Source organism: Solea solea, chromosome 17, assembly GCF_958295425.1.
Source record: "Solea solea chromosome 17, fSolSol10.1, whole genome shotgun sequence".
NCBI classification, from domain to species: Eukaryota; Metazoa; Chordata; class Actinopteri; order Pleuronectiformes; family Soleidae; genus Solea; species Solea solea.
The window spans coordinates 2951301-2972194 of NC_081150.1; the positions used below are offsets into that span (position 1 = coordinate 2951301).

Here is a 20894-nt window from a genome sequence, read left to right on the forward strand (position 1 = left end):
TGCATTTACTCTTTGGTTCCACTTATGGAACTCTTTAACCCATGGGGCTTTGACAAGAGGAATCAATAGAGCAGACACACACTTCTAAGGTCATCTCAAACATCTCAACCCACTTTCATGATCCACTTCCAAAGCTGCTTCATTAATTCTTAAAAATACACAGCAATAATCTCCTTATCCGAAAAGACATGAGGGTAATGGTCAAGAGGCCTCATTACCCATGAGCTAAAGCCTTCAAAGGAAATCAAACAGGATTTCTGCATGTGTAAATGTTAAGCACTGCTTGCTGCTTTATAATAATGATGAGATAGTGTAAGGTTGGTTAAGCCAGATGTCAGAGCAGAAATAAAATTTCCTCACACTCATCACACCTGCCAGAATGAAATAAAAATAAACCCCGCCTACCAACATTATGCAACTATCTTTTTTAACTAATGAAAGAGAAAATTAAATCATGTCTTTATGATTCAAATTATTATAAAACAGCTATGGGAAATGTAAAGTATGAAACTTTAAAACTTATATATGAATAATAAAACCTATGTTTGTTCTTCTATTTCAAGTTGAGAAATAATCTGCAGTGATCACAATTCCAACAAACCGATGGGACCCGAGACATTTCTACTGTACTGTATGTGCAGTTCACAACATATCAGTTTTAGCTATAGTCGCGATTACTAAATTCCTTGTCATTTATTTAATTCCCCTTATTCAAACCTCACCTCTTTCTCTGCTTCAGAAACGATGGTCACAAAGTTGTCGGGAAAGACGCCCTGTTTACCGTTCAGCTCCCCTCGCCACCAGCCAGGTTCTCCTGTGTCCTGTTAGAGAAATGAGAGAACAACAAGTGAATGGTGACATCAATTCTGTACCTACTGACACTTAATGTGCCTGTAGTTTGCTTTAGTAAGTTATAAAAATGGGTTCTGTGCACTGCTGGTTATTCTACAACTATTTCTGTCCACTAGATGGCAGTAACATTCCAAAAATATCAGCCTATCAGTCATTACAAGATTTTACAATTCAGGCTGCTGATTACAGCAGATGATCCTGGAAGTAAGACAGCTACTGACTATGAACTGTGTCATAAAACAAAAGAAGTTGAAATAATAAAATACTACAACATAAAGTAAAAAGCTGGCAGGAAAAAGAAGAAATGCACATTTCCTCAACCATCTTCATCACAAATGCCGGAAATGTGACACAGCACTGGTTTAGCTTGAGCTAAACTTAGACCCGAAATCAAGAGCTAAGGCTGTGACTAGTGATTTCTTTCATTATCAATTAACCCGTACTTGTTTTGGTCAACAAAATGTCAAAATGTTGAAAAATAATCAGCAGCGTTTCCGAAACCTGAAAGTTATGGCATTCTCAAAAGTCTAACTTTGCTCAAAAATCAAAATTAATCACTTTTAACTGATTTCTTTTTGTATATGGCGCAAGGAAACCAGAACATATTAAAATTTAAAAATCTGAAAATTAAATTTTGAGGAAAAAATCAATTATCAAAATAGTTAACGATTAATTTTGTTGTGATTAATCGTAGCAGCCCCGGTATCAACTAAATATACAGTAGTGCGTGTTGTATGTACAAAAGTCTTCAAATGTCCTGAAACTGTGTGACCATTATCAAACCGCAGGTTCTGCTAAGAAGATGTCATGATGACACACATAATCCACACCACAGTATAGTTTCCTACAAGCTTGTACACTTGGTTTCAATGTAACCTTTACATATCCAAACCACAGATAACGTATGTCTGCATCAGGAGTGGAAGGGGAAGTGAAATGGGTTCTATATTAAGATTTAACAACAACTTTACCGACAACTTAGCGCGAAGCTTGTCTCCCGTGTGCCCTCCACCTCAGGTATGTTATGCACAGAGGAACCCACTACTCACTTAAATTATGTCACCCTAAGTTAATAGTAGCTTTTAGTTGGTTAAAAGATCTATCTGTTTATGAACACCGTCTGAAATGTTATTCAGGAAAGTTATTCAGGAAACTTAATTGATTGAGTGTGAGCATAGAGCTCCTTCAAGTACATTCATTAATTGAATTAATTACAGTTTGAGTCACTGTCGATGATAGTGTGTTGTCTAAAACATGACTGTTTGAACACATTAAAAAGTTCTGTAAACAAATATTTTATTTTTTTAACGTTAAACTTCAAAATAACTGCTTTAAAATATCACCTTTTCAGTTCTCCTAAATGTGAATAATGAGAAATTGTACTTTCCACTCTTCATTGGCTCCCTGTGTGTTTTAGAATTGATTTTAAAATTATTTTAATTGTATATATTGTAAATGACTGAATGGTCTGACTCCACCCTCCCTCTCTGATCTGTTTCAGCCATATGTTCCCTTAAACCAAGATTAAACCAAGATCAATGCTGTCTACTTGTTTGGCTGTGAGGAAGGTCATTCAGTGAAGTCTGTTTTGTTCAATCCTGAGTAAATCCGCCTGTTGTTGTTTGCTTGTTGGATTTAAGGCACCAAAGGGTTTTTACCTTGCTCAGTACTTGGATGACGTCGCCATCTTTCATACTCAGCTCGTCCTCGTTTGTGGCCTCGAAGCCAAACACGACCTTGCAGTATTCTTTAGCTGAAAAAAAAACAGAATATTGGAGTCTATTACATTAAACATTAAAGGGGATTTAAAGGTTTATTAAAACACAGTGATTTACAACACAAACAAAAGCCACAGAGGGGTAATTATCTTGAAACTAGTCGGTACGTTTCTCAGAAATGTTGAGGTGCTTTCAGACATGGAGCCAGGAAATCATGCTGAAATTCAGATCCGTACATTTTGTGGTTTGTCCTCGACACAGAAACAATTGAACATTCAGGTAAGAGGTGGTGTCTGGATCGAGCAGATTTTCACAACTTAGGGTCTGAAAGCAGCTTTAGCATTATCAACTTTATTTTTCTGACAATAGGTTTTCATTATTTTGGAAGATTTCTTTTCTCAAAGCTTAGCGTTGGAGCCAAAAGCAAATCACACGAGAAACGCACCAGCTAACATATCAAAAGTCTCCTTCTCATCGCTCTTGTGGTCTTTTACCTTTGTTTTTGCTGTCTCCGTCTGCTCTCTGCAAGTCTGTCATGGTGGGATGGGCGGGCTTTGCAGCAGATGGTAATGATGGGACTGGCTAAAATGAAGCAAACCACACAAATGGAAATGACTCATTGGGCATGAGTGTGATATTATGGTTCTGTCTGAGGAGGCTTTGTGTCGTTGAATCATCTGATCAGGATTCTGTGTCGTTAAGGATAAATGCTTTTAAATCAATGCTGTTAATAGAGGGAATAATTAGTGAAACACACAGTGAACAGTGAGAAACAAGAGGGTTTGCACCTTTCTCGCAAGGAATGCTTCATGATGCAGCTCGTAAGCCGTAACTTACAAGTTGAAGCTATAAATGACAGGGAGTATGTCAGTGCAAACAAGAGGGGAGAGGAAAGATGATGTAGGTGATAGGGGAAAGAATCTTATTGTGCTGTACTTTTTATATCATTCCATATTGATACATCTCACAATGTAAATCAAAAGAGATACTTTTAGGCTATACATGTATATGGTTTCTTTTGAGAGGTTTGTGTTCTCAAAGGAGAGTGCTGCCGTTTATGATCTGTATTACATGCTTAAAATACAGTACCTTTCATATCTGATTATACCTGGCTTATTTCTTTGTCTTTTTAATGATAAATAAAGGATATTTTTTATTTTTGTGTCTTAGAAACAATTAAATTGCCTATAAATATGCTCACATTTTGTTATAACACAAATAATTAGGCTTAAATTTATAGAAGGAAAAGTCACTGCAGACACCTTATCAAGATATCCAAATTACAACCAATGATGTGTGTGTTAAAGACATTCTTTAAGCTGAAGCTGTGTACAAGGGCCTCTCTTTCAAGCTCCAGTTTTATAGTATTTACGTTTGTTCATTTTTAATGTGTTTTTTTTATTATTTCAACAATGTCCATCTATTTATTTGTAAGTCTTTTAGCTTGTGTTTTTTTATTTGTTGGGAAATAAAAAGTGCAACATAAACAACATGTTTAACATAACTTGTCCTCTGTTGAGAGTGAATTGTGTGAATTGTGTGTGTTGCACCATCACTGAAATAATACTATTCATACATGCTTTGCATTACACTTCACAGAGATACAGTTGAATGTTCAAGGAGAATTCCAAAAGAAACAACAACTGGATTCAGCCAATCGCCACTGGCCGATGAATTCATCCAATCGCCCAACGCCAGGGTATGAAAGTGGATTTCTAGGGCTGATCAAGGGCCAACTAAGACATCTAAGGCTGCGTAAAGCAGAGTTGTGTGTGAGGGCATGCATGAGGAGTGGAGGAGAGTGAGAGAAGCAGTGTTAAGTGGTGAGCCAGTGTTAGGGATGTCGGGAAGAGGAGGGAGAGAGAGAAAAGGAAAAGCTGGGGGATTCAGAAGAGGGCTGATCTAATAAAGCAGTGAGTCTGTGTTATCGTGTTATCGCCAACACTGGCGCACACCCCTTATGTAACAGTATGTTACTGTCAAAACAGCAAAATAAACAAGGAGAAATGAAAAATCAACATTCAGCCTTTCAGAAATCAGTCTCATTGAAATGAAATAAGAACTGACTTCTGCGGCGTTTAGGTGAAGTTATAATTTTCATCACGTCCATGGCAAAAACTATATTCACAACATACACAACCATCACAAGAAACTGTGTTTGTAAATATGTGTCAGGCTGTACACATTGACAGTATGCTGTGTGATGTTTAATTCAAGACTGCTGGAATGTTTTCCAAAATATGATATTTTGTAGTGAAGATAAAGCTCATGTATGAGCGTCCATTTCACGCTTGTAACTTCTTAATGCATCTTTTTTCAGCTGGTGTCACATTTTTACTGGTATAATATAGTAAGTGGGGGGATTCAGTGAGACACATACTGCTGAATTTACATTTTGGAATTCAAATACAGACATAAACATGTTCTTGTAGTCCTTAAGAAGGATGTTATAAATGTTAAAAATTAAAATAAATCTACATACAGTAAACCTGTGCTAAATATCCTCTCATGATCTCAGGACCACACAGCCACTAATCCAGAACAGCCACAAGTGCATGTTTCAGGAAGTACAGTTTCTACCAAAGAAAGTTTCCTCATCTCTCACTTTGAATAACCTGACAAACAAGTTCTGATTCCTAAGGAATTTCCAGACAGAATTCTTCTTTCTTTAATCTATTCCACATCATTCCCTGCGTTTTATATCTATGCTGACCATTCTGACAGTCACACTTACTTTATCCTTCTTTTCCTCTGAGTCGGGGCTGGGCAGGCGGGCCCTAAGCTTGACTGACCCTTCGCGGAAAATGTCTCCGAAGCCGACACCTCGGATCTTCTTGGGCTGAGCAATAACTCCGTTCCCTGAGGCGGCCTGAGGTGATGTGGGGGCGCCAGTGCTTTCCACTGCACTTCCATCTGGCAGGCAAAGACAAAAGAGGTTGAATTAATCCACCGCATTCAGACCCTAGTCTGCCCCTGACTGCATCCTCAGACCTGATCTCAGAAACCACATTCAAAGACGATTTGACGACACATTCTTGAGCTGCATGCACACAAACCATCTTCAGGACAGATTAGACACTATCTGACCAGCAGGACTGTCATTGTTTTCTTTTTTTTTTTTAACTCATTATACCATAAAAATATTACTTGTTCTTGGTGTTAACAGAAATTCTGTCGGTGTGTATTTGAATAAAGGGGCAGGGTCACAGAAGACACATACAGGACAGATGTTAATACCAGGTCTGAACGGGAACTACAACCTGCGCACAATTTGTCCTGTGATTCCAGGAACATTTCTCATCCTTTAAATTGTCTTGTCTGAAAGTGAGATCCCTATTTTATCCAATTATTATTATTTTTAGTTCAAATTTTATGATTACACTTCACATTTGTTTAATCTAGGATGGACAATTTATTTTCTAACTCATGATCCATCGTTTATCATTACCAAAGACTCCTATAGACCTATAGAGCTACAGAAGTTGTGGAACGTGTGCCGGTTTCAAACTTCAAGAGTTCACTGCACACTTTGAATCCACGGAGTTTGAGCAATATATCACAGAACCTGACAGGATTTCTAATCGCAATGAAAGCATGTAGTATAAACAAGACATTCAAGTTAATTAGCATTAGAGTCTGTAAAGACGCCGACATTGACATCCAGATTCACAGCTTCCCAGTAAGCTTAAAGTAAACTAATGACAACTGCGCCCATAACCTTGTCAAACAAAATAAATTTAGTAAAATTTAATTAATGTCAAAGTGTGTTTTAAAATGCAATAAGGCTTTACATGCACATAAATTAACATCAGTAAGAAGTGTAAACACGCTACATTTCTCTTAAGTTTCCTTGTCACTGCTGAATGGGAAGCCACAAATCTTCTACACTCATTTTGAGTGTGTTTTATAGCAATGATCCAACTTTGCTGCCCTCAAGATTCATAATTGATTAATCGGTCGAACATTTGCTCGATTAATTGATTAATCGTTTGGTCCACAAAATCCTTAAAAAAAATGTTGATTGGTGTTCATCAGACCTGAAAATGATGATCTCAAATGTCTTGTTTAGTCCACAAACCAAAATTATTCCTTTTTAATGATTTCTTTGTTACCCAAAGCAAAGAAATTAAGAAAATATTCACATTTAAGAAGCTTAAACAATCGGAAATCTTGGTTTTGATCATGAAAAAAGCTTCAAACCGATTAATCGATTATCATAATAGTCGTCGATTAATTTAGTAATCGATTAATAATCAATTAATTGTTTCAGCTCTATGTAACATGCTCTCCTGTTAGCCTGTTCCCGACTGCTTCAGAGTTGCTCGACATATTGCCTGGTATATATGCTGCCAGTTATTTATGTCTATGGATGTGAGCAGTGCCCTTTCCGGCCAAAATTCCCTTGCTGTACTCATGCAACATCAGCGACTGGAGCTCTATAGATGTGACAGCAGTTCACATTTGTTTTTGCTCTTTTCTTTCCAATGACTTGTGCAACACTAACAAATTGGGAGAACATGCAAACTCCACACAGTTTAGGCTTGGTCAAACCAGGATTTCAACATCTTGCTGTTAGATACCAAGATAAAGGATTTCAACAGGAGAATATATACGTTATCCCTCCTTCAACCACTAGAAGGTGCTACAGTTTTCACAGTCGTATAAACAAAGATGAACAAATAACTAATTCGCTCAGTAGCAGCTCTTGCGATGGTCTAAAAAGAAAAAAAAGGTATTTAAAACACCACTGATATTTATTATTTTACCACAGTAAATGGCAAGATTCAGCGCAATCTCTCAGCTGCAGCTGTGGATCCTCAAATGAACACAGACACACAGCTGCACTTGCACAGTCATATAACCAGCAGGCAGTAGATTTGGCAGATTAAATCTTCAGCCAAACTTCTTGCTGAGTCTTGTTTCAACTGTGCTTCAGTTCCACCTGAACAACTCCAGTGCTGCATTTAATAACACGAAATAACAACAACAGGGAAAACTGGTCATAATAGATTATGAAGATACGGTATATACTGTCTGAAAGTGAAAGCATGCAGTAAAAATATCTGTTTAAACTTGTTGACTAACCTGAGCGGAACTAATTAAGAAATATATGACTTTAAGGGTCGATTGGGTTAGGGTTAACCCTAACCCAAACCCATTTTCTACAGTGTTCCTGATAAGGCACAGCACAGAGCCTGACAACCACATTCAAGTCTAATAGAAGAACAAGAAAAACCATCTCTTTGCCGAGCTGCACTAACATACCTGCCCTGAGCTTTGTTTGCAATAACGTCTGAGCAAACATGACAAACAAAATTAATACCTGTATGTCATCTTAGCTTTTCTTACCTGCTAAGCTGCACCCTTCGCATTAATGACGTCCGGCTTGTTTTCATTTACCTGTCTCGTCCGGTGTGGTGTCCACGGTGTCTCCGTCCTCTCCCATGGCGTCCAGCTCTTTGACAAAGTTGGAGGGGAAGAGACCTGACTTGCCGTTAAAGCTGCCACTCCACCAGCCCTCTTCAACCTGCACACAGTGGGGAGGAATGGATACAAAAACTTGCATGTCAGTGACTGTAAAGTAATTTTTATCTCAAAACCTTTGAGCGGATCTGAGGTCATGTGTGTCTCTGGTCAACAGTCAGACTGTTAAATATACTAAAGTTTAAACTAGAAAGTGATGCACTTATCTTACAATATGTTTTTAATGCATTTAATGACTATTAAATACTGGAAAAAAACTAAAAGAAAACAAAACTTTTATAGCTGAATCCATTTTCTTGCTGCAAGAGCTTCAGCCCAAATACAATCAAGTGCAACATTATTATTTTGGCTGCAGCATCTTATCAATTATAACTTGATTACTAAGTTAATAACAAACTATTCTGATAATGGATAAGTAAGTAAATAAAACGACTGCAGTTTTTTACCATTTTAAGACACTTTAAGACCTAATATCCAATCACTTCACTGACAATACAATCAATCAATGGAAATAATAATGATAAACTATATAGGAAGCTTCTTAGGTTAGACGTTAGAAAACTTTATGCAATAAAGATTTAAAGGTTAATCTTGTGCATAATAAACTGTCAGTACTTCTGGATGTACCTTCACCCCAGGTGCTCTGCCCTGCTCAGGCCTCTCACTTGTCCTGACTTGCCAGCACCACAAATAAGCTGTTAATAGTCAGTGTATTTCAAGTGGTTGAAAACATAACCGTATGTGTGGTAACACACTGAAGCCTTGTTTGGCAAAAACATTAAACTGTCAAAAAGTTTAAAAAGGTCAAGACCAGAGACGATATCCCAGATATTCCCACAAAAAGGAAGCAGGTTACATTTCTTGGATGTGTACGGCATTGAATTACCTCCTCGAGGATGTCTATGATGTCTCCGGTTTTCAGCTCCAGTTCGTCTTCATTCTGCGTCTGATAATCAAACAGCGCCTTGCACTGTCTCCTCTTGGGCTCTGTGAAAACAATGGAGGCCGTGAGTCAAACAGCCTGCTGTGTGGTCTCAGAACAGCCCGTCTGTGTTTTTGTTTTCATCAAACAGGCTGTTGTGCATGAGCATGTCTCTCTGGCTGCCGGGAAAATGTGTATAAGGGTGAAGGGGGTGGTGATCCGGGGGTGGTGTGGGAAATGGGACAAGTGTCAGGCAAGCAAGGTACGGATCAAGGAAAGTGGGAGGGCAATCGAGAACCCCACCCCACACGGGACTGTTCTGCAAGGTGATCTGTTGGCAGGCAGCAGACACACCCTGCCGAGCAAACACAGCTTCTCAACATCCAACACAAAAGGCAAATGAATTTTAATGTGAAAGAGGTCAGAGAAAACAAGAATGTGAGACAATTACACGCTTAAGCAATGTAGCCAGGTATTTCCACTTTTGTAAAAAAATCAAATCAAAATCATTCACACAGATTACATTTTTTTAAAATATCTACGTGACAATGCATGGAAACCCTGTCAAGTGCTGTAATGAGGCAGAGACAGAAGGGAGATTTTCGTCATGCGAAGATTTTATCTCAATTGTTCTGCTAGGACGACTTTGTTGACAGAAATCTTCCCACCATCCGAGTCGAGGAACTTTAGGTTAGAGTGTAGGGCTTTTGAATTTCTGAATAAATAACTAATTACGATTATTTTGACAGGAATTGTGTTTGCGATATCAGAGAGAATGGTAATTTTTACATAATTATTATCATTTTAATTTGAAAACTGCGTGATAATTGTGCAGATGTGTGAGAAACAAAGATATTCTCTTCAGTCTGTAGAATAAGAATTGTATAGCTCAAGACAATAATTAATCGAAAATGATATTTTGACACTGAAAATACTGCCATATTGCGATTTCGATAAAATTTCGATTAACTGTTCAGCCCTATTAGGGTGAGTTTGTCACCGACTTCTGGAGAGCACATATTCACCCGATCCACACATAAATGGTGAAAACGGAATTTTAAATCCCCAATTTGGCCAGAATTTGCAAAAATCTACTCTGGACGGTAGGCATAAAAAGCTTTAATAATATGAAGCTATGTGTGGACAAAGCATTACTGTCCATTAAAGTGGAACTATGCAGGATTTTTACCATAATTTAACAGCTTCAGAGTTGTGATGGTTGAATGGCTTTAGTCTCCACCCCCTACAGTCTGATAACAAACAAAAAACCTGCTATGCAAGATCAGGGCTGTCGAGAGTCTTCAGAATCAAGAGGTCCTTGAAAAAAATAAACGAAACTCTTTCCTGTATGACAATAATATACAATAATTAATTAAAAAATACAATACTGTTACAATTTTAACAGAAATAAAAACGGACTTAATAACTTAAACTTAATAACGGACTTGGAACAAACATGACTAATAAAATAAAAATTGTATCTGTGAAAATGAATGCTTAATTGGGTTGGAACAATTTTCACAGCTTGTTGATATGATAGTTAAAAACGTCTTATATTTTATTATCAATATTGACAACTCCGGGCTTCCATATGTCCAAAAGTGACTGACAGTGACGGAAAATAAGTCAAAATTCTATAGTGTGTTAACTATGAACCAGCCAGTTCCCGCCTCCTCAGCACGAGCTGAACGATAAAACACACCAAGAGAGGCGGGACTAAAGGCAGAACAGCCAATCATCAGCCGGTCACACTCAAAGCCGGTGTCATGTTTTAGGCAACAACAGGAGAGGGAGGGGGAGAGGAGGCAGCCGCAGCGAGCGCAGAAACAGAGTGGCCAGAGAAACGGAGTGACTGTCGTGAGGTGTTTGTGCAAAACGGAGGAAAAACTGCAGAAAAAGTGTGGGTGTTGAACCCTCTCACCGGGAAAAGTATGGGTGTTAAAACACCCACATCCCCCACAGGTGTGATGCCCCGGTGTGGGTGTGTGTGTGTGTGTGTGTGTGTGTGTGTGTGTGTGTGTAGGGCAGAGGGAGAGGAGAAATGGGTGCGAACTTGCGGCCCGTGTATTGTCATTTTAACGCAAAATGAACTATATCAATACAAGCGATATTGTCCCGTGTTATATCTCGTTTAGAAATATATCGATATATATTAAAATATCGAGATATCGCCCAGCTCTACCAGGAACCAATAACATCAAGGCAGCAATAGCTTTATTTTTGATGTTCATCATGGCAGAGCTGGCGAAAAGCAAGCAGAGAAAACCATTGTCAGAGGAACTAGTGAGGGGCCACACATGAGCTCCACTGAAGCAGTGAGTTTTTAACACTGTTGAGGATAAAGCAGTAGACGATGGATGGATATTGTGGTGGTGTTGCAAAAATGTTTGCCCCAAAACTGTAGGGGGAGCTCCGCAGAGAAAAAGACAAAAAAGCGACCAGACTTGCAAAGTACTGCTTTGAGTTTGGATGCACACTTCTAAAGTAACAATATATGTTGATTTCAGGGTTAAAATCTCAACTTATAGGCTACTTCAATTCAATTCAATTCAACAGCTTTATTTATCCCTGCAGGGCAATTCTTGCAAATGCTATTATCCCTTACATCTGTTAATCACTTCAATTGGTAAACAAACGCAGGCTGTTATGTTTACAGTTGAATATTGACCTGAAGTGAATGAATGAATGAATGAATATAGTTTTATTTTGGTTACAATATAAATACTTAAATTATGAAATAAAATATATTGACAATTAATTGTGCCATTCTGTAAGACTAGAAACATATTAACAGTAGCTATGGGTGAAGACAATAGATGCAACTACATTCATTGGCTCCTTGAACAAGACTGGACATGGAGGAAGTTTGCAACACACATTAAGTACTTCTATATATTGTGTATGCTGTGCGTTGATATACATGTAATGCAGGTACAGTGGGAAGAATTTTTTTTGGCTAGAATAACCAACAATCCTATGATAATGTTTCAGTAAACTGTAAATCCAGTGATTTGAGAAAGAAAACAACACTCCTGCACATCCTCTTGGATCTGTTTTCAGCCTTAAGGGCCTCTGTGTGACGGATTTTACATAAGATATTGCAGCTTTTATTTTTTCGGCTCCAGGTCAATTTCATTCAAGTTTCATTTCGGACAGGTAAACATCTAACCAATCAGATTTTGATTTTGATTTTTTTTTCATATCTACGGAGAAGCCTCCCCAATTGTGTTGTGTTAGAATGTGTGCATAATGGCAAATAAAGGCTATTCTAATACGTATTGTCAATGATTTAAAAACATTAACATTAAAAATATTCAAACAGGCAAATGTGCATAGCTAGGACTTAAGATAATGAGGCTGCCTGGGTTTATATTGATTTTATGGCTGTAGAATTGTCAAAAAATGTTCAGTGTGCGCTTCGGCCCCTTTTTCCAAGATAACATTCACATTCAATTTCTGGCAGATATTCAACCGTTTAGGAATTACGGTACTTAGAAGCTGAAGTCAAAGGGTGTGACACGCTGGTGAATCTTGTCTGTGATTGAATGGTCGTTCCGCAGAAGTCCTGAGGGCTACCGTAATGACAAGTATATGGGCAAAAAGCTCTATTTCTCTGCTTTACAGTATCCATCAATAGGTCTTCTACCGCTTTATACTTTACATGCGGGGTGCTGAGTCAATCTCAGCCCTGGACAGAGTGTCAGTCCATAGTTTTTGAATTTCCTAGAAATCACAAATGTTCTACAAATTACGGTAATGAGAAATACGCATGTCAAATCCTGTCGGCGACTACAGGATGGTCACAGAAGGGTTAAGTTTAGGATCCTTAACCATGAAAACCATTCTTTTTTTACAGAGGAAAATGACTGAGCACCAGCTTATCATTACTACATGACGACTTCAGTGGCTTCATCGTGTCATGCTCGATTCCCAAATTACTCACAATTGTGCCCCATTTGTGTCGCCAATGCAAAAGACCTATAAAGGTAACTCTGTAGCATCACAGAAAACGTACTCTTTGAAGCTGCTGGTGGCTGAGGCTGGAAGCCACCAGTGGGGATGCCGATGGTGCTCATCCTCTGAACCAGGTTGGCAACATTCCCGGCGCTCTTCTCTCTCCTCTGAGCCTGGTGGGTCTCTTCTTTTGGCTCAGTCTTTGTTTCCTTGACCTCTTTAGATTCCTTTTTTATCTCCTAAAAACAAAAAAAACCAGCACATTAAGTGAAGAGCATTTTTTTCTTCAGTGATTCTGTGTCAACTATTAAAATATAGATATTTTCCCACATTCTGGTTTCCTGTTGTACTTCCTTCTCACAAATATAAGTGCTCGTAGCACTCAGACTCTTTTTTCTTTGTTTTTATTACTGTGCTGCATTAAATGTAAAGGTTTATTTTGAAAGCAGGGCAGCATAGCTTCCTGTTTTAGCTACACTAGTAGCCATTTATTTACAGCTGGGCTGCAAAATATCATCATGCATAATATATAATAATGAGAAGAATTTACATATAGCAAAGACCATTTAACCAGAAAAAAATGTAGATTGTTTGTCGGGATAACTTTATTTATTTTTTTCCCAATGCGGCATAAACGTAACTACACTAAACTCATATTCTAAAAAGGCAATCAGAGATGGCAGACTTCGCCCCATTCAGCCAACAACCTTTTGAACATCCAGATCAAATCATGTTCAAATCCCAGTTGTTCCGAATTCTAACAAGCCTCTGTTGATCATATTACAAGCAAGTGCGGAAGCACAGACAGAGCTTCCAAAAACAATACTTCACTTCAACTCTGTGGGGCAGAGAAATAAGAGAAATGGTTAGAAACAAGAGACACTGCAGAAAGATTTAAATCATTAGGTTAGATTTTTGGTTTATTCAATAATATAGAATGGGTCTATAGAATGAGCAAAAAAATACAATAGCACTGTACACTTGTGTATTTATGGTAAGTCATATTGCAAATTCCAACTGTATCATCACCTACTGCATGTTTACCCTCATACCATGCAGCGCTAAGTTACACATTTTTAGCTCTCAACACACAAACACCGTGGCATAATCATAACATCCACTTTTAACATCCCACAGTATTGCCGTTACCATGGTTATCCACATACTTCAAGAATCCCATAATAACACGCAAAATATAAATGAATTGTGTTAAAAAATTTCACTGTTTGATTCCAGTCTTGGTGACATGACTTTGTAATCTGGCAAATTAAAACCTTAAGGCCGGCACTCACTCAGACAAAACTCAGTGTGGTGACTCATGTGACTTCGGGATCGCTGTTGTTGCCTCATCACAATTATGCCCAGGAGAGCTTTGATTGCAAAAGTGCAAATACAGCAGCAGGCAAAGAAGATCAGTGAGAAAAAGTGTATTATTTTCAGTTAAGTGTGATGTGTGTGTGTGTGTGTGAAAATCAGCATTCTAGTGAGCTGGAGCCAGAGACACAAAGCATCAATGCAACACAGAGTCGCTCTTCCTAAAATTAGCTCCTGCTAATCATCCCAATCGTGTCACACAGTCAGGCTGCGAAACAGCCACCGCATTCTTGCAGCCTGGGAAACTCCCTGACAACAGCACAGAGTCCACATCACGCCTTCAATCAATACAGAGTAGACATACTGTATATACACCGAGTAGATGTTTGTGAAGGGGCGTCACCATGAATGCAGGGTTCAGAGAGTTGTGTAATATCACAATCAGTTTCGAGTCTGTCAAACTCCTATGACGGATTATTAGATGTAGGCTCTCTTGTCTTTTTCAGCTCATTTTCAGCTTCTTAAATCCTATTGTTTCCTTGCACCATATGACAAAGTCTTAAAAGCCGATTAATTTTCTTGTCGACCAAACCAGTACTTAATTAATCGGCAGATCCATCAATTATTAAAAAAAATCATTAGTTGCAGATGTTAATGGTTACTTAAGAGTTGCTGCAGACCTCAGTACAGCTTCTTACACAGCTAGTTAGCTAGTCACCATAAGCTCAGCTCACAGGATGCTCTCAGAAAAGAAAAGGTGAGGATCTTCATATCCAAACAGAACTATGCAGGATTTGTACCCTAATTTAGCAGCTTCGGAGTCATTGTGATGGTACTCCCCCTACTGTCTGTTAGTGAAAAACCCGCCTTGCAAGATCATGGCCACCAACCCGGAGTCCTCAGGATAAGAAGGTCTCGCAAGAAACATAAATTCATCAGTTCATCATGGCCGCGCCAGCAAAAAAGAAGCAGAGAAAACATTGTCGGAGGAAGCAAGGAAGAGGAAACGACTGTCTGACCTGGCGAGGGGCCACAAACAAGAAAACATCGCACCGGCTTTTTCCAAATGGTGAGAATTGAAAAACACAGAAGCATACAAAACGGATGCCGACCAGCATGGACATGGCTACACTGCTTGTGTTCACCAGCTCCGCTATAAAACAAATGCACATGGCCACAAGAAGGGGAGGCGTAGAGGGGGATCAGCACTGAGGTTTTTACAACAGTGAGGATAAAGTGGTACACGATGGATGGATGGACAAATGAATGTTTATGGTGGTGTCATACAAATGTGTACTCTGAAACTGTAGGTGGAGCCCCGTAGAGAAAGGAACCAGACTTGCAAGGTTCTGCTTTAAAGCGGCTATCACCTGTAGTGCTCATTAAAGGTTCAATATGCTAAATTCTGTTTTTCTGTGTGCATATCATCAGTTTTTCATTTCATTAGGGCAGCAATGTAACAATACGTTTGACAGTGATATATTGAAATACTACATGCAAGGTGATATGTTGTGATATTTCTCACCCCATATTGTATATCTGAAGAAAACCTCTTCATAAAAATGACAATGCTATATGCATAAATATGCAAAAATTGCAATAAATTATCAATTATCTCAAGTGGCTGAAAGCCTGCTGCCACTAACGTTTGGAGGCTTAAATGTTTATATGCAGTGCGTCAAAGAATCAATATTATAAAATGAAATACCACAATATTTTAGTGCATCAATATTTGCTTACATCCCCTAAGTGGAACACACACATATGCCAAGAGGTTTTTTTTTTTTGTGGTAATGACCAAGCCTTTGTGGCTGTGAGCTTCAGGGCCTAAAAAACAGGTCGACCAAGTTGATCAAATGTCAAAATGGACTTGTTCCATATAAACATATTAGATTAGAGCTCAGTTCTCTTAGTTGTGTAAGAGAGGCAGAGAGGGGGAGAGAAACGGAGAGACAGGGAGAGACCATGTCTGAACAATAACCAAGCTCACAGCTATTTCCTGGTGCACACACGCTGACTTTGCAACTTCACTGCAGAGGAAGTCCAGCTACAGAGACAATTCCAATAAAGTGGATGGTTTCAGATGCAGATCCATAGCCGTGCATCAGAATGTGGAATTTCAAGGGAACGAAATTGAGTAAAAAGAAAGTATAAGGAGTCAAACATATAATCACAGCATTTCTTCCTCTTTCTCAGGTTTTTTACAAAAGTGTGAACATACTGTAAATAAACACCTACAAACCGTTTTCCACTCACTGTTGTCACACATCCAGAGTGTTAATTAAGTTGCACATACAGTGAGGACATAATAAAGTTATTATTATTCTTTCAGTTTTCTTCAGCAAACAAAGAAGCTTTCTATTTGCAACACAAATGACTTATCGAGGCCTCACCACACTCTCTGTTCACAGATACAGTGTTATTCATAATAAAATACTGGTGCTCCATGCAATGTAAAAAAAAAAAATCACTCTCATTACATATCACAGTAAAATCCTTGAGTTTTAGCCAAACCTGGGTCGTCTGCATACATAGAGTAACTTATTCCTCGAAAAGCATTCATTAAACAAGCAACAGCCTCTCAAAACACAACACACACACACACACACTCACTTACTCCCGTCTACCACTTCTCCTTCGGAGAATGAGCTTCTTCTCAGGTCATAACTTCCTGCACACACCTCAAGAGAGCCAATCGTGAGCACTGTTGGACCTGTTGTAGAACATAATTGCTGACGTCTGTGCTTGGATTGGAAGATTTCCATGGCAACATATGATCATAATCAAGAGTGCAATTGTTTCATAATCACAACTGTCCATCTTCACTGCTGAGCTGATCCCTCAAAGATAACCGGAGCAGATTAATTCACCTCTCGTGGTGTAGCTGTCTCTTAATCTCCGTTTCAGAAAATAGGGATTAATTAGGGTTGGAAGTTGAACTTCAATAGTTATGTGGCTTTAAAATAACTGTTTGACATTTACTTTCAAAGACATTCTCTCCTATTTCTTGCCGATTATTCTTGCCTGTAGAGGAAAGAAGGTTTGTCAAAAACTCATTACAATATCTACAGCAAGATCATACTTTCTGTAAATATAACCTAACCTTTAAAAAATTATTTTACAGACACATACAGTCATACAAATATACAAACATATTTATATACACACCAGGTTGTTGCAGGGTGATAACATTTCTCAAAGCTAGTAGCTAAGGTATGAAAAAATATGAAACTTTAGCCACTGTATTCCTTCAATTAATCATTAACTCTGTGACATAAAATCATTCACACCCAGGATAAACAGTGAAATAGAGCCTATACACAGCTCATACTGGATGTTTGGAGCCACAGCTAGAGCTGATATCAACAGTAAATGTTTAGTATTTATAGTGGGGTCAACAAACCATTCACTTTTCACCTGTGCCATTTGCTCAGCATTGAATGGTGCTGTGCTGCCAGTGATGACAGTAGTGTAAACAGAGTTGCAGTGCAATCTGCTGGACAAACTATGTGATGACACTATTCCTACATTATCCAAGGCATCATTTCCTCCTCAATTCTTGAAAAAAAATGAGCAACATATCTGCATCTCTACCAACATATCTTTGTAAAAATGACCCACTTTCTGTGCATTAGTTTGGCTCTAATGAAAAGTAGAATGCATGACCACCCACAAACACAAATACTGTCATACAATTCGAGCCAAACAGAACCCAAACGCATCATTTATACTGTCAAACAAATACACAGACATTTGTGTCTTTTCCAAAACTCCACTGATGACAACCACTTAAAAGACACTTCATCAGAAAGATAAATTTAAGTCAGTAAATCTGGTAGATTCACAGTTCAATTCCTTACCATCCACAGCATGTTTCATGTCCACAGATCTTTCAGCTAATAAAAGCCACAGGAAGAAGAATAAACTCAACATCTCAGATGACTGTGACGTCGTCGGTGCAAAGTTCAAGAGTCAGCAGGCTCCTTAGAGGATTAACTATCCCAAGCTCCGGCCAGGGCTGCTTAGCAGATTACCTATCTCACTACATAGGATTATATGGAGGCGAAAAACAGGTGAGATGAGAGAAGAGAAGAGGGCAATAGCACTGAAGTGACTCATTTCACAGTGCATTAGCTGTGTAAATACCCCGCAGAAAAGAAGGACGTTTCACAGTACAACACTTAGGTGCCTGGAGCACTGTATCAAGTCAAAACAACAGACGAATATGACTGAGCTCACCTTGTGAACAAATCCTGTCTATCTACTGGTCGACAGCATTTTCTTATCTGCAGTGCATCTCTGCCTCACCTTGAGGGAGCCGCTCATAAAAACTAAATTATTTACATAATTCATGTGTACTTGGTTGATTTCAGCTTAGTGTGGCTCTCGACTCGGTTTCTGCTTTTTATGACACTAAGGTTGACAACCTGAGACGCATCGATCCCGCTACATTCATACATGGCTAAATGCTGAAACTGCAGGTCTGAAAGACTTTCTTTCTAGACGCTCATAACTGCTCGTTTACATTATCAGTGCTTATCGCATGTATAATAAAGGACACTCCCATAGCTGTGGTGTGTGTTTCTCAGACACAGGCGGTCGTTTGCTTAAATAGTGCATATTAAACTTTATACCAGAATTTGGAAACACCAAATAACACTTTTCTGACATTTTATGGACCTTACAAGCAAAAATCAAGAAAATGGTTGCAGCTCTCGACAAATGTAAACATAACTTACATGCTATACACCAGTGAGAATAATACCACAACTGCACAGCCAGTGAGGAAATTATACCACAACTGCATAGCTGTACCTGAAATAATGAGGTAACCTCAAAAACAGTGACGCATATTCATAACAACATCGCAGGCCCAAAGCAAATGGCAGTGCAGCAATGGAAAAAATTCAGTAAGACATTTCGTATGCTATATTTCGTATGAAAAGTGGAAAATATTTGTTTTGGTCGCTGACAAAACATGTTTTGGGTTCATAATGAAAATGTGAGACGAAGAAGGATAACTTTTTATACCAAGTACCGGTGCCACATGAGAAAATATTGAGCTCTTGAGGGAACACTAGTATCACCAACGTTAAAATACAGTGGTGTAAATAGACGGAGCAAAGTCAGCTAGCACCTTATCTCTAGAGTGAGAGATAAGGTGACTCTAATTACTGATTTTCCTCCAAGTACCACCGGAGGAAGCTTCTACCACAGTTTGAGAACCATGGGTTTAGATAATTAACATAATACATTGTTGCATGTGAGTCTCTGCAGACCACTATGGTTTAAATGCTCACAGCTTTATGCAATTTCCTTAATGCTACAACAAGAGTACTTAATAGCTCTGAGGACACACACATGGTCAACTTATCCACAGAAAAACAATGACCTCATGCAGCACAACAGAAGTTGACATTAACTTCTTCTCACCTTCACAAAGTTGTCAGGAAAGAGTCCCCGTTTCCCGTTGAGGTCGCCCTCCATCCAGCCGTCCTCCTCGATGTACCTCACATTCTTGATGATGTCGCCAAGTCGCAGGGTCAGCTCATCCTCGTGGACCGCCTCATACTCGTACTCCACTATGACCTCTGCTCAATGCAGGGCGAAGGAGGAAACAGGCAGAGAGAGAGAGAGAGAGAGAGAGAGAGAGAGAGAGAGAGAGAGAGAGAGAGAGGGAGGGAGGGAGGGAGAGGGGTAAGAGAGGAAGCCAGACAAAAAGATAAAGAAGAAAAAGAAGGCCGGCAGAGGAAGGCCATGTGACAGGAGAGATAAGGTGAGGAAGATTAGGAAAAGACGAGGGGAGATAAGGAAAACAAAAACAATTAGTTGTAGTGAACAATGTGTAAAAGGGCCAATTATGTCACATTTAGAAGGGTTTATTGGCAGAAAATGACATAATGACGTCCTTAAGTAAATAGAAATTGTTTGCTTTTGTGGCGATTGAGAAGTTTATACTTCTTATGTCGGTGGAGGTTCTTAAGACAAGGGCCTTGTGTTATGGAGGCCACAATCTTGCACAGCCATGTTTCTACAGCAGCCTGATGGACAAACCTTCACGCAGAAGAATTACATCCTTTTTGGTTGCTTAAGGCCACCGTAGTTCCAACATGCTTGGAAAAGGGAGGTATGAGTCCTCCATTGTTTCCAATCAGCAATCTAATGATTAGTTGCCTCCAATTCTTACCACTAGAGGTCGACAAATATGGACCTTTCTATTCACTTTTTGGAAATCAATGCTGACCACGATGGTCCAATATATGAAGCTAAACAAATTGCTTAACTTTTTTGTTAAGCAAACATATATCAAATATTAATTTAAGGTTCATCTCTTCAGTCTGCATTTTGTTTCTACACTGCCTTGAACAGATTACAAAATAATAAAAGGTCAGTGTTGGTTATTGAAAAATGGCAAAACTGGCAACCGATCGGTCTACCGCCATTTACAACACTAGATTTTTTTTTTTTTTTTAAAGGGGCGGTCAACAAATGTGTTTGTCAGAGAAACACTTGGATTGTGAAGAGAACAACAAACGGTGAGCAAAAGAAGCAGCCAGGTTGCTTCCAGTGCAGCAGGTCGAGCAGCCTCTAAAAATAAAAAGGCTGCAGTCAGAGGACTAACTTGTTGTGAAGTATTTTATTCTATGCGT

At 38.8% G+C, this 20894-nt stretch overlaps 1 protein-coding gene across 1 annotated transcript in view; it reads right to left on the reverse strand.

Moving 5' to 3' along the window:
- Window positions 1-20894, reverse strand: part of cd2ap (CD2-associated protein) — a 55211-nt gene that overhangs the window by 19834 nt on the left and 14483 nt on the right. The window contains exons 2-9 of the mRNA XM_058613411.1: window positions 19678-19835; window positions 12992-13169; window positions 8941-9041; window positions 7971-8097; window positions 5305-5483; window positions 3065-3152; window positions 2511-2605; window positions 723-821 (exon numbers count right to left, since the gene is read on the reverse strand). Coding sequence (XP_058469394.1) covers window positions 723-821; window positions 2511-2605; window positions 3065-3152; window positions 5305-5483; window positions 7971-8097; window positions 8941-9041; window positions 12992-13169; window positions 19678-19835 — 1025 coding nt within the window. The remainder of the gene's footprint in view (window positions 1-722; window positions 822-2510; window positions 2606-3064; window positions 3153-5304; window positions 5484-7970; window positions 8098-8940; window positions 9042-12991; window positions 13170-19677; window positions 19836-20894) is intronic.